General features: G+C 39.3%; 1 protein-coding gene across 1 annotated transcript in view; it reads right to left on the bottom strand.

The window, feature by feature from the left end:
• Nucleotides 1-14,735, bottom strand: part of CDH12 (cadherin 12) — a 758,791-nt gene that overhangs the window by 50,058 nt on the left and 693,998 nt on the right. Inside the window, exons 6-7 of the mRNA XM_063451837.1 lie at nucleotides 13,383-13,502; nucleotides 1,928-2,095 (exon numbers count right to left, since the gene is read on the bottom strand). Coding sequence (XP_063307907.1) covers nucleotides 1,928-2,095; nucleotides 13,383-13,502 — 288 coding nt within the window. The remainder of the gene's footprint in view (nucleotides 1-1,927; nucleotides 2,096-13,382; nucleotides 13,503-14,735) is intronic.

The following is a 14,735-nucleotide window of genomic DNA, read 5'->3' as shown; positions in this document are numbered from 1 at the left end:
TAGTAACAAGACTAAGGGAGGAGGGGATAGGAGGTGATACTTATATCTTTCATTTAATTGGTCCCTGTCTAATTAGGTATAGGGAGGAGCTACCCATTATTGTGCTGCCATGGCCTATAACCAGGAAAAGAAAATTACGGTAAGTATGAATACATTTTCTTTTATATGGATAGAAAATAGACCCCCCTGAGTATTTAACAAATTGAATTTTTACACTTATCATGTAAACAATTCATCAACCTTGTCATATCTGCTGACTATAGTTATTGTTTGGGTTTTTAGATAAAACAAAATAATTTAACAGACTACTTAGTATAAAATCCCATATTTGCATTCTGTCACTACTTGTGATTACAAAAATACCTCTTATATATACCTTTTCTAGATGTTTTAGGGATTTGTATGGTCAAATAACAGACATGCCCAAATTTTGACATAGCTTATCGTTTACTTTCTATGGATGCTGTTTCATAAAGTAACACTATCTGTGCCACTGTACTGAAAAGTGTCAAACATTGGTGTTGTTTCTAAATCAAGCCCTACTGCTTAACCTACATCTATCCATACCTTAACACTAACCGTAGTTTTAAACGTAACATGAATTATAACACCACCCCTAACACTAATGCTACCCCTACCCTGATACAAACCCTAATCTTTTAATTCCCTCTGTTGACATCAGTAGAGATGCATCTAATCAGTAGAGATCCATCTAATACTGCAGCTCCTCTACACTGTGGGTAGAAGGAAAATCCAGCACTGATTACTGGTGTCAGGGGGCATGTAGGAAGACCAGAGTCTCGCTCTCCCTGGGGTAAGCTTGAAATCCTCTAGGATTTTAAGATAATAACTGCGGCTTAAAGTGATCATTCAGCCACTGTGATTTTAACGGGCTGTGTGCATGGCTTATTTTGAGAGCTGCATTCACCTTGTTTGTAAGTCTAAGGCACAGATTGTGGTCCTAGTTGACAGAGGGACTCTTAGGTATGGAATGAGACATGGTGCTCCCTGGTACCAGCAGGGATTTAGCTCTGTTGGAACGCTACACTCATGTAAGTCTATTTCATCAATGGGTGTTAAAGCCCTGTACTCCATGATGGCATAAACCGTCATGTGGTCCTTAACCCCTTAAGGACCAAACTTCTGGAATAAAAGGGAATCATGACATGTCACACATGTCATTTGTCCTTAAGGGGTTAAAGGATCACTATAGGGTCAGGAACACAAACGTGTACTCCTGACCCTATAGTGTTAACAAAACCACCTGGCCCCCCCTTGGCCCCTCTTGCCTCCATAAATATAGTAAAACATCTTACTGTATTCAAGCCTGAAAATGTAACTCTGCATGCTGTTAGACTCAGAAAAACAAGCAGTCTTCTGACATCATCAGAAGTGGTAGTCTGATCCAATCACAATGCTTCCCTATAGGATTGGCTGAGACTGACAAAAAGGCAGATCAGGGGCAGAGCCAGCATGATTCAAACACAGCCCTGGCCAATAAGCATCTCCTCATAGAGATGGATTGAATCAGCGTCTGCATGAAGAGGGAGGCGATACTGAATGTGTGGATGCATTTTAGGAAGCCATGACCCAGGAAGGATCTCTAACAGCCATCTGAGGAGTGGCCAGTGAAGTCATCACTAGGCTGTAATGTAAACACTGCATTTTCTCTGAAAAGACAGTGTTTACAGTAAAAAGCCTGAAGGGAATGATTCTACTCACCAGAACAAATTCAATAAGCTGTAGTTGTTCTGCTGACCATAGTGTCCCTTTAAGAGCTTAATATTTTTAAGTAAGGATTTGTTGGCATTTTTACACAATTCCCAATTATAGGAATAATGTTGTATTTGAAAAGTTAGAATACAGCTGAAAATATACATGCATACATTGTGTAAATTAATATGATCTTGAGCAGAATGTAACATACTCTTAGGGAATCGGGGTGGATTGTCATTGACATCTGTAAGTGTTATATTAACTGTAGTGGTTCCTGCTAAACCTCCTAGTTGTCCTCCCATATCCTTGGCCTGGATAAGTACTTGGTACTGTTCTTTGACTTCTCTGTCCATGTTCGGTAAAGCTGTTCTGATGACACCTTCAAAAAAAGTAAGGTTTTTATTTGTTTTACAATAATAAACACTTGCATATTCATATAAGCAGTATTTTGAATAATTATAATGTAAAATATTTAAATTAATAGGGCATGTTATAATCAGTAATTTTTACCAATATATTGCTTAGTATGTAAACAACTGAAAAATAATAGATCTCAGCTCACGGGCAGACACTCTCTACTTTTTTGTACTGGTCTCTATATATAGTCTTTTTGCACAATTGTACATAGCTATGGGATACGTTGACTCGTACATAGCCATGGGATATGTTGACCCGTTATAAATGCCAGTAATAATACAATTATTGTTATTGCAGGCTCTTTTTTTTTTTTGTGTGCATTGACAGAATCACAAATGAATATAGAAATGACATTATGAATATCAGAGAGGTATCAGAAAAAAATAACATATGACACTTTAAATATACACCTCCTAATGGTACAAGATATACTTGTACCTATAGTGGAACTTGCCACATCTGTGAACCAACTTGAACTGCTGCACCTCCAACTCCGCTTTCCTGTAGGACCGCCCCTTCCCTTTTACAGAGGCCTAGAGGAGTCACATGTAGTCACCATCTGGAGTAGGCAGAGCTGGCGTTGCGTGCCCACTGCATACGGTGCCCACATGTGATCCCTCTTATCCTCCTTACAGGGAAATTGGAGATGGAGGTGCGGCAGTCTGAGTTGGTTGGCAGAAGTGGCAAGCGGAGTAAGACGCAACGTCACTTATGCCAACCACGGAGGCAGCAAGATACACCTCCATCAATCACCATCAAACCACCAATGAATGTAAGGCGGAAATAGGCGGAACTGTTACCAACAAATAGAATTAAAGGTGAAAAGGGTGGGAATTTCGCTAACTAATAAATCTGGTCTACAATATGTGTATCAAGATGATTAAAGGGGCAGATAGCCTGGAGTATTATAATTGTTTGAATCCAAGCCTCAATAGATCGATGGGGAGGATCAATATGCTATTTAAAAATGGCAGACTCCTGAGACTTACTTACAGCTGAATAAAGAAGCTCAGAGGAAAGTGTTTTGGCTGATCTAGGATCTCTTTGTGGAGAGTATTTTATGTTTTATTTTACTGTTTTTATTCTTTTTTGTTAATAAAAGCTCTAAAGCCTCAGGAATCTTGCCATCCCTGTCTCGCCAAGGGTGCATAATTCATTGTTGCACAGTAGAATATTGCCATTTAATGTAATCTGTGTAGTACATTGGCCCCTTGGTTGCAAGGTCAGTTCACAGAAGGGATAATGTAAATTGCATAGGAATGTGAAAGGGGTCAGATGGTTTACCATATAACTTGATCCTTTGATTAATCAAAGGCTTTGCAAGGTGTGAGACATCACACATAAGTGGCCTGGAAGTCTGGTTTAAATATAAACTAGCTGTCTTCAGCCATATGCCTGTACCATTTAAGTGATGAGTTGATTTCTTTGCTATGTTAACGATCATTAGCTTTCAAGAACAAAAAAACAAGCTTTTTGTTCCAGTATCATGTTCAAAAGAAACAACAGAATAATAATTAAGCCTCATTTTTGTTATATTTGGAATGTGACCAGCACAAGCTTCTAATCAAGCCCAAACATGATTTGTGTAACTTAACCATAAGGGAAGAGATTGTGATGTTCGCTATATTGAGTCACAAGTAAGGAGTGTAACATATTTATGGATTGGAAAAATGGTAACAAATTCATAGATGCAATTATTATTTCTGTGGCAAGTATATAAGAGGAGATAGAACCATGTGGGTCTGGAACACAAGGGGGTGGTCACGTATAGTTACTATAGGTACGCCTTATCTCCACCTCTGGGCTAGGCTTGGTAATCCACAGGGTATGCATCCAATGATACTATGATGTGTATTTGTACATGCTTGGGGGCCAGAATCTAATTCTAAGTGAGACACACTTTTCTTACCAGAGACCCCGCTGGGGCAGAAGTTTTACTTTGAAAACCTGAGTAAGTGATTAGGACTTCTGTTATTTTATCCCCTTTGTTTTTATCTGTTGTTGGTGTATCCTGGTTTTGTGCTGCCCTTGTTTGCCTCGCAGCTAATACGTCCCTGGTTGTTGTTGTAACTAATTTGATTGTCATCTATATTTTTGTATGCACTGTGACTATTTTTTGCTCATAATAAAATATTTCTTTATTAAGTTCTGGCTTTGTCTGGTAAAGAATCACGTTACCTGAAGAGACTAAATAATGAGTGTTTTGCAATTGCTCAGATATTGTGGTATTTGGTGGGTTTTTCTTATTCAGTTACCTTGAGGACATACGCACCCCATTTATAAATTGTCTTGATGGTGGCAGAGTTAAAAAGCAAATATTTATATTATTTATGCTTAAGTGTAGGTGGTGTTACAGGGGATTTTATCATTATTTCCAGTCTAGTGCAGACAAATAGTAAACTTTAAAGGACCACTCTAGGCACCCAGACCACTTCAGCTTAATGAAGTGGTCTGGGTGCCAGGTCCTTCTAGGGTTAACCCATTTTTTCATAAACATAGCAGTTTCAGAGAAACTGCTATGTTTGTGAATGGGTTAAGCCTTCCCCTATTTCCTCTAGTGGCTGTCTCACTGACAGCCGCTAGAGGCGCTTGCGTGATTCTCACTGTGAAAATCACAGTGAGAGCACGCAAGCGTCCATAGGAAAGCATTATGAATGCTTTCCTATGTGACCGGCTGAATGCGCGCGCAGCTCTTGCCGCGCGTGCGCATTCAGCCGACGGGGAGGAGAAGAGGAGGATCGGAGGAGGAGAGCTCTCCGCCCACCGCTGGAAAAAGGTACGTTTTTACCCCTTTCCCCTTTCCAGAGCCGGGCGGGAGGGGGTCCCTGAGGGTGGGGGCACCCTCAGGGCACTCTAGTGCCAGGAAAACGAGTATGTTTTCCTGGCACTAGAGTGGTCCTTTAACTCTTTCACCACCACAACTACGTCATGCACTCTCTTGAAGTAGGGTGCTTTGTGACAAATACCCTCTATAGTGGCACTATACCTATGCACCTTAGAGTTTAGGCTCTAAATAAGGTGAGCTCAATAGCTCAATATCAACCTGATATTTTTATTTATTTTATTAAGAATAATACACTTTACTGTTTTTTTTCTTTTTGTCGGAGGATACATCTCTATGAAGGAGTGGAGTGATGCTGCTTTAATAGCATAACAGCCCTATTTACAGAGCCAGTTTATATGGTCTCCATTACATGTGAGTAGTCTGAATTTATAAAGTTTAAATATTGAGAAATTATTTCTATTATATACTATCTTCTGTATATGCTAATATTAATGTGGAGTAAGTTATTCCCCTTATTCTTGCACTTTAGCACTCCACTATAGTATATCTTCTACCATTAGAAGGTGATAATTATTGTGTTGTGTGGTGAAGAGGGTATGCCACATTAGAGTGTAAAGCTGCTCATTTTATTCATCTTTGTAAGTGCAATACTAAATAATAATTAGATTAACTATTTGTTTGTATTCATTTACACACTATGCTGTATTTTTCTTCTTCTTTGAGAGACGCTACAATACAACAAACCATGGATTTGATATCTAATAACTACATTGTGGGAGATACACCTAGAATTATCTAGCTCTGTGAGAGCAATCTATAGATTGATTTAATTTGCTAGTGATATACAGGTGGTCCTCACTTTACGACCTACCTGTTTTACGATGGCTCGCACTTACGACCAGCTCTCTAGCAGGGGGATTCAAGGGATTCCCCATGTTAGAGAGCTGGTCTATGTTTGGGGAATTTTCCCTGAACATTGATTAGAGGGATTCCCTGCTCTGGTAAGTATGTCTACGTTTGGGTAAATTTCCCATCGAATCTATGTTCGGGGAATGTTCCCTGAACATAGATTTGAGGGATTCCCTGCTCTGCTGTGCTTGTCTATGTTTGGGGAAATATCCCTGAACATAGACCTGCGTGCATCCTCACTTACCGATCAAGTAAGAACTGAACCAGGCCGGTAAGTGAGGAGTGTCTGTAGTACCACTCTGTCTGCTATTTCTTATGTTTGTAAATTTCCTTCATGTTTCTTATGGTGAATGTAGAAGATTTGGAAAATATTTGCATTTTCTGCAGATTAAACTGTATAGGAGGGTAATATACATGTTTTGTTACTGTAATATATACATTGTGATATGTCTTTATATTCCTTTTTGAAATATTCCTTTTGACTGTATGCTGTTTTTTTATACCCATTACTAGGGTCAGTGCACAAAATGTTTTCATCTCTGACAAATCAGTGGGGTGCCAGGTGTTTGTTTTCTGTGGTGGTGTAAATCTGGATTTACTTACAGTTATTGTCTGGTAGGCAAATTAGTTGAGTAGACATAAGCTCAAAGATGTTGATATTGTGATGCCAGGAGTTGGGGATATTTCATGGACAGTTGAGTCTAGGCTTACCCAATTTTCATCAGACACAGTGGGTCACTCTGAGTGCCTCCTTGTAGGTAATAGTAACACCATCACTAGAAGTCTTACCTAGGAGCTTTATATCAGAGGTAGTATATCCAGTGTCACTCTCAAGATCTCAAATGTGTCACTGTTTAATTCATACTGTAGAATGGTATAAGCCTCTTCCACAGAATAGTAACACAAAATGATGCAAAATGCATTTTTTCTTCCTTCCTGCCTACTTAGCAACAACTCCCTCCAACCGCTCCCTATTAGCCACTTCTACCTAATAAGGTGAACCCTACACCCCACCTAAAAGAGAAAACAGCTGACTGATTACAGAGAAAAGTAAGAAAAACTACAAATAACACTGACATTTGTTTTGTTGTTTTTTTTTTTTATTAACCTCCACCCGCAAACAAATAATTAACAGGTCAAGTTGATTAAAAAGAATACTCTGATCAGACTGACAATAGATATGGTGCAGTGATCAGACACAACTAAAATTAAAACTAATAAAAAGGGTAAAAAAAAAATACTAAAAAAATATAAAAATCCCCAAATCATACCTCCCAAAAACTGAACAGTACTGAGATACTGATCAGACTAATCACAGTAACAGTAACGTGATCAGTAGTGAAAGGGATAAAACAAGTTTTAGAACACTTCAGACTTGCAGGACACAAAGTAACAAGGATCTGATTCTCTTACCTAAGATCAAAGTAAGGAAAAAGAGAGGCAGAGCGCATGATTAAAATGTGACATTATATCTGTGATTGCTCTGACAGGCTGTCACCATTATCATGTGTCTTAGACAATGGTGAGGCAAGTCTTTGGATCGAGATGAAAAACTGTGAATATGGTTGGATGGCTGATGGGCACAAGAATGTTAGAATGTGCCGTGCCATTTAATCTGTAATGCCCTCCTTGTGTATGCAAGTTTTAATGTCAAGAAGGGGTTCAAATAAAAATACATTATGGGCAATAATTCATATGATAAAACTCAACTTTTATTAATGTTTTTATAAAATTGATGACAAACAGAAGATGATTGAAAAAAAAAAGCACTTGGTGCCTATATTGTAAACAGAAATAGAAGATAAAACACATTTGTAATATCCTGGAAATAAACAATTCACTTCCTACTATCACTCCATCATTAATAGATACTAATAAAGACAACCTCAAGATAACACATCATTTACAAAGTATCAATTACAACCTAGACATAGGAATCAATATAACTGGTAATAATATATCAAACCAGAGGTGTTGCTCCTGTGTCTTTCTAATCAGAGCTAGAGCAGGGCTTTTAGAGATTTTAGCTGAACCTTGAAAACTTCTAATGGATGCAGTATATGATCAAATTTCCCTTTATTACTCATAGATTGTTTTTTCCCACTAATGTTATTTCAGTCTGTCACAGCCCTAACCTAATCCTCGTATTGGAGATCCTATGACGCTCTTGATTCATAGACACATAAATCATGTAACTTTGGTTCTGTTAAAGAGCCTATGTTTGGGATGAAGTTTGCTTAAAGAGACACTGCATTGCTAAACCAAAAAAAAAGGAAAGTTTTACTTTTTAGTAGCTGTATCGCCAATGTAAGCATGTATGCCATGCACGTCAAACTCAAAGGCTAACACGGACCAAGTAAACAAGGTTTAGGTTTATGTGGGCTGCAAAAAAACAAAAACTTCAGTTTTCATAGAAAAGTAGGTTTATTTAGAAAAGTACAGTTTTAAAAAAAGTTGCTTAACTGACACTGGACGTCCTTGTGCAAGGAGACATGCATTTGCATATAACCAATGTTTCAGTCCAACTACCTTGACATATTAAGAAAAGTTTGGTAATGGGACTAAAAATGTGAATGTACCGTATATACTCGAGTATAAGCCGACCCGAATATAAGCCGAGGCCCCTAATTTTTCCCCCAAAAAACTGGGAAAACTTATTGACTCGAGTATAAGACTAGGGTGGGAAATGCAGCAGCTACTGGTAAATTTCTAAATAAAATTAGATCCTAAAAAAAATATATTAATTGAATATTTATTTACAGTGTGTGTATAAAGAATGCAGTGTGTGCGTATGAGTGCAGCGTGTGTGTGTATGAGTGCAGCGTGTGTATGAGTGCAGCGTGTGTATGAGTGCAGTGTGTGTATGAGTGCAGTGTGTGTGTGTATGAATGCAGTGTGTGTGTGTATGAATGCAGTGTGTATGAGTGCAGTGTGTGTGTGTATGAGTGCAGTGTGTGTGTGTATGAGTGCAGTGTGTGTATGAATGCAGTGTGTGTATGAATGCAGTGTATGAATGCAGTGTGTGCAGGGCCGGTGCAAGGATATTTGCCCCCCCCCCATATGTCCTGACCTCCCCTCCTCCTCCCTCAGTGGTCCTTACCTCCCCACCCCCGTGTTCCTTCACCCCCCTCCCCCAGTGGTCCTGACTCACCCCTCCCCTAGTGGTCCTTACCCTCCCCTCCCCTAGTGGTCCTTACTTCCCCCTCCCCTCCCCTAGTGGTCCTTACTTCCCCCTCCCCTCCCCTAGTGGTCCTTATCCCCCCCTCCCTCCCATAGTGGTCCTTATCCCCCCCTCCCTCCCATAGTGGTCCTTATCCCCCTCCCTCCCATAGTGGTCCTTATACCCCCCCTCCCTCCCATAGTGGTCCTTATCCCCCCCTCCCTCCCATAGTGTTCCTTTTCTCCCCCCCTCCCTCCCATAGTGGTCCTTATCCCACCCCCTCCCTCCGATAGTGGTCCTTATCCCCCCTCCCTTCCATAGTGGTCCTTATCCCCCCCCTCCCTCCCATAGTGGTCCTTACCCCCCCCCTCCCTCCCATAGTGGTCCTTATCCCCCCCTCCCTCCCATAGCGGTCCTTATACCCCCCCTCCCTCCCATAGCGGTCCTTATACCCCCCTCCCTCCCATAGTGGTCCTTATCCCCCCCTCCCTCCCATAGTGGTCCTTATCCCCCCTCCCTCCCATAGCGGTCCTTATACCCCCCTCCCTCCCATAGTGGTCCTTATCCCCCCCCCCCCTCCCTCCCATAGTGGTCCTTATCCCCCCCCTCCCTCCCATAGCGGTCCTTATACCCCCCCTCCCTCCCATAGCGGTCCTTATACCCCCCCTCCCTCCCATAGTGGTCCTTATCCCACCCCCCCACAGTGGTCCTTATATCCCCTTTTTTTTATTATTTTTTTTTTTATTATTATTTTTTTTATTATTATTTTTTATTATTATTATTTTTTATTATTATTTATTTTATTTATATTTTTATTTATTTTTCGTCCCCCCTCCCTGCTTGATACATGGCAGGGAGGGGGGCTCTCCTTCCCTGGTGGTCCAGTGGCAGTTCAGTGGGGGGGAGAGGGGGGCTGGCAGAGCTGTACTTACCTGTTCTGCAGCTCCTGTCAGCTCTCTCCTCCTCCGCGCCGTCCGTGCAGCTCCTTCTATCAGCTCACACTGTAAGTCTCGCGAGAGCCGCGGCTCTCACGAGATTTACAGTGGGAGCTGACCGAGGTGCTGAACGGACGGCGCGGAGGAGGAGAGAGCTGACAGGAGCTGCAGAACAGGTAAGTACAGCTCTGCCAGCCCCCTCTCCCCCAGTCTGTATTATGGCAATGTAAATTGCCATAATACAGACCTTGACTCGAGTATAAGCCGAGTTGGGGTTTTTCAGCCCAAAAAATGGGCTGAAAAACTCGGCTTATACTCGAGTATATACGGTATGCTGTTGCACAGTTGTAAAAAACACATTACATTATCTTGTTGATTTTAAAGTCCTATGAGTGTGTTCTTCACAAATTTGATGATCCTGTAGGAAAAGATTGGGAGGCTATAGTACATGTGTGTCAAAAAGTTACACAGCCAATCAGCATCTTCATGGGGAGTGTTCAGCGCCTCCATGCAGACCCAATCTAATACATTGCCCCCTCTTTCCATTCTAATACACTTCCCACAAATACAATACAATTCCTCCAAATCCAATACACTGCCCTCCACTCTTATTTACTGCCCCTCCACTCAATCTAATACACTGCCCCTTAATCTAATAAACTGCCCCCTTCACTTTAATACACTGCCCCTCCATCCAAACTAACACACTGCTCCTTAATCTAATACACTGCCCTTACTCCATTGCCCTCCTTCTCCCAATTTGATACACTGCCCCTTTAATACATTTTTTGCTGTGTTATTATTATTATTATTATTTAAAAGCACCAACAAATTCCATAGCGGAGTACAATAGGCATACTAACAGGTATGTCACAGGTATGTAATTGCAACAAGACACGTTGGATGCACAGAACAGAGGGTATTAAGGGCCCTGCTCAAACAAGCTTACAGTCTAGAGTGAGTGGGGTAAAGTGAGACAAGAGGTAAGGGAAGGATGGATGTCAAAGTGGTTCACTAGAACAGTTTACAGTGAAGGGTTAGTTTGTTGGATGGCACAGATGCAGGAGAGAAAGCAAGGTGCGGGGAGGGAAAGCTATTAACAGTGTAATTAATGTGCTTTCCTAAAGAAGTGAGTTTTTAATAATCTTTTGAAAGTACTGAGTATTGAAATTAAGCATCCTTTAATTTTCACATTGTTGTGGAAATTTAGCAAAGAAATTATTTATACCAGTGGTTCTCAAACCAGTCATCAAGGTACCCCAGCCGGTCTAAGATTCATTCACCACCCAGTTACGTCTAAAGTGTTAGTAGAAAAAAAACACCTTAGACTGTGTAATCCCTACATTCTGGACTACCGGGGTGCCTTAAGGACTGGTTAGTAAACCGCTGATCTATACCAATAATAACATAGACTCAAGATAAATCTAACCTAAATACGTTTCATAGATTATCAGGATAATTCAATTTTGTTTTTAAATGATTTTTATTTTATTTACATTCTTAACTACTGAACACTTTTTTTCATAAGTGTTCTGTTTGTTCATGTTTTTGATAAATTTCTCAATACAAATTGAGTTTTATCATATGGATGATTGACCATTATTAAATTTTGGAACAATTTGGTTACAGTATTCAGTAAAATTGTTATAAAAATTATAACACACTTTCTACGACCACACTTTACAGAAGCCTGCATAAATCTGTGTGTGCAAGATTTCGAAACAGATTGAAAGAAAAGTTTTACAGGGCTCTGGGTGTATAACAGGGAATATTAGCAATAATCATCAATAACCGTTTGCAATGAGAAACAAGAGATGTCTAGTTTTAGTCAAGAGACTGAATATATTAAGTGAATGAGTATTATGAAGAATTGCAAGAAAATTACCATTGCATACTATCTGATACTGATACTTTATTTGTACATTTTAAATTTAAAGGACAACTATCTCCTCATTTGTTATATAATAATCCTTTCATTAAAGGGACACTGTAGGCACCCAGACCCCTTCAGTTCATTGAAGTGGTCTGGGTGCTGTATCCCTATTACACTGAGTGCTGCAATGTAAAACTTTGCAGCTCCAATTCTGCCCTGGGGGACGCTTCCGGCATCGAAACAGGCCTTGGGTCCACGCTGAATAATGCTTTCCCATGGGAATGCGCATAAGATCTTCCCTGCAAGCTGACGTAGGCGGAGGAGGAGCGTGGGCGGAGACTGACCCAGTGCCGAGGGACATCTGCGCTGGATTCAGGTAAGTGGCTGAAGGGGTTTAAACCTTTTAAACTTAAAGGGTGTGACCCTTTAAACCTATGGTGCCAGAAAATGGCATTCTTTTTCTGGCACTATAGGGTCCCTTTAAGTTTTGAAAGAAAATCTATTTGTTTTAAATGAATGATATGTAAAAAGAAAAAAGAAAGAAAGAACAACTCGTCCCTACCTTCACTATATGACAGGATCCTCAGCCATATACATGCACCATGAGTCAGACAATGTTTTTGAACCAACAGTCTTCATGGTTTTCCCTGCTTCACTCCCCACACAGACACAGGGAAGACTATAGATACTGTCATCAAATACTGTCTGACAACAAGATGCATTTATATAGCTGAAGGATCATTTTACATATTTTACATGTACTTAATTTAAAAAATATATATTTTTCCTTTCAAAACATGATGAAAGGATTATTACGTTAAAACAATGATGACAGTTGCCCTTTAAGGCCAAAGCTGAACAGAAAAAACATCTCTCTATCAGCAAGTTCAGCCACTTTTAACTTAAATTTGAAATTCATCTAAAATTTGCTTGATATTTTGCATTAGTGAATAATTATGAAAACCTGTGTTACAAAAATAATGAGTTTCCCTAATTGCATGTACTAAATGTGCTTAATGTGATAATTATGCTAATTATGTGAGCCATAACTACCTTATTATTACTACTACCTAACTACATAATCAGAACAGCCTACTAGTAAAGATGTAAACAACTAGTTTGTCACTTGACTTAACATGGATATTATATATTACCAAACTATAGAATTAACCCCACAGGTTTACATCATATTTTTATATTTACATTTGTTAGTTTTAATAATAACGAACATTCAGATGGCTGAGTCGAGACTGAGCGACTCACAGAATAATACTTTAAGCAAACATTAAAAAAGCATCCGTAGACTTTGATGGAAGCAGTAACAGCACAAAGAAGCAATGCCAAAAACACTGGGTGAACACATGACAGTATTATTTTACAACCAAATTAATTGGTTTATTTGTACGTCATTTTGATATGTTTTCCAATAGTTTTTTGGGCTAAAACTATAGAAATATACAGCATATATGGTTTTGACTATCATTATTTTGTTTAATTGAAAAATCACTAAATCTTACACACATATGATTAAAAATACTTTTTGAAAAATCAACACGCAGAACAGTAAATGCATTCTTCTTATAATACCTGTCTTCGGATCAATGGAAAAATATGGTTGTCCCTGAAGAATGCTGTAAACTACTCTGGCACTGTTTCCATATGTAGGATCATCTGCATCTGTTGCTTTGACTTGAAGCACATAGGCACCTGGAAATAAAAAAAAAATATATATCTAAATACATATATATATATATACTTTAAAGATAAATAAGAAAATAAATGTGCATTTCTACAAAAGACATATAATAAAATGAATTTTCAGATTGCCATTTTAATCATTCTTACTATTTTTTCTCCATGTTCTGAATATTTGGGTGTTTGCACATTTGGCAATCTTCCATTTCAAAGAATGTGAGAACTGAACACTTAATAACTCTTTCACTACACATATTTTGACAAACCCTGACACTTTTATTACAGGGAAAGGTTATTTGCACATGTTTACACTCAGTAGATGACAGAGACAAATATTGCTATATAATTTGGAATTGGGTTGGGTAACGTCCTAAAGCTCTACAACTGACAGGCTTGGAACTGTTATCCCTTTGGTACATTGCTATTAGTAGGAAGCAATTTGGCATTATTATTATTCTTAGACTTTCTTCCTGCACTGTATTTAAGATAGGAGGGCAATAATTATCGAGAAAGGCATTTGGAGAGAATGCACTGTGTTTTTAGTGAAAGAGTTAATGGGTGAATGAGTTCATGAGTCTGTGAAGATTCAGATTTTCCATTTTTAGTGAGTTATCTGTGTCATGTAATAAAAACAAACAAACCTGTTTCTAATGCTCATTTAATATATTAAATAGTAATAATATTATTAACATAGTGTAATAATGATAGAATCATATTACATGATTGTCTATTTTGCTGACTCCCTTGTACAGTTTATTAAATACAGGTACATATTTGGGAAATGATTAATATTACACAAATGCAAAATCTGTCTGTTTTGGAAAACAGGCCAGAGTTTATGCAATTCTGTTTTCCATCATTTTTTCTGTCAGTAGGAAACATGAAAATATAATTGTTACGATTGCCTCCGGTCTAGCAGGAGGTTTGATCGCTTGGATGTCCTGGTTCCCGGCTTGAAGAGTAGAATGGAGCGATACTCGGTAGAGACCTGTAAGTGTAGAATCTCCCCCTAGCTATGGTGCAGCTAGGATACCCTTTCCCCACACAAAACGAGTCGAGGCTGCGAATTGAGGGTCAAAATAAGAACTGAGGACTGGGATGCCCAGCCTGCTTTTTATTGTAAATACACACAAAGAGGACACTCCCAAGGGGAGGCATAAAATACCCAATCACATATTGGGTTCAACCCACATGTCCCCTCCCCTCAGATAACCAAGTAACGCAATTATATTACACATACTTTTG

Source organism: Pelobates fuscus, chromosome 4 (genome assembly GCF_036172605.1).
Source record: "Pelobates fuscus isolate aPelFus1 chromosome 4, aPelFus1.pri, whole genome shotgun sequence".
Taxonomy (NCBI): domain Eukaryota; kingdom Metazoa; phylum Chordata; class Amphibia; order Anura; family Pelobatidae; genus Pelobates; species Pelobates fuscus.
Note: the sequence above shows the minus strand (reverse complement) of the source record. Positions and strands in the feature narration are given on the sequence as shown.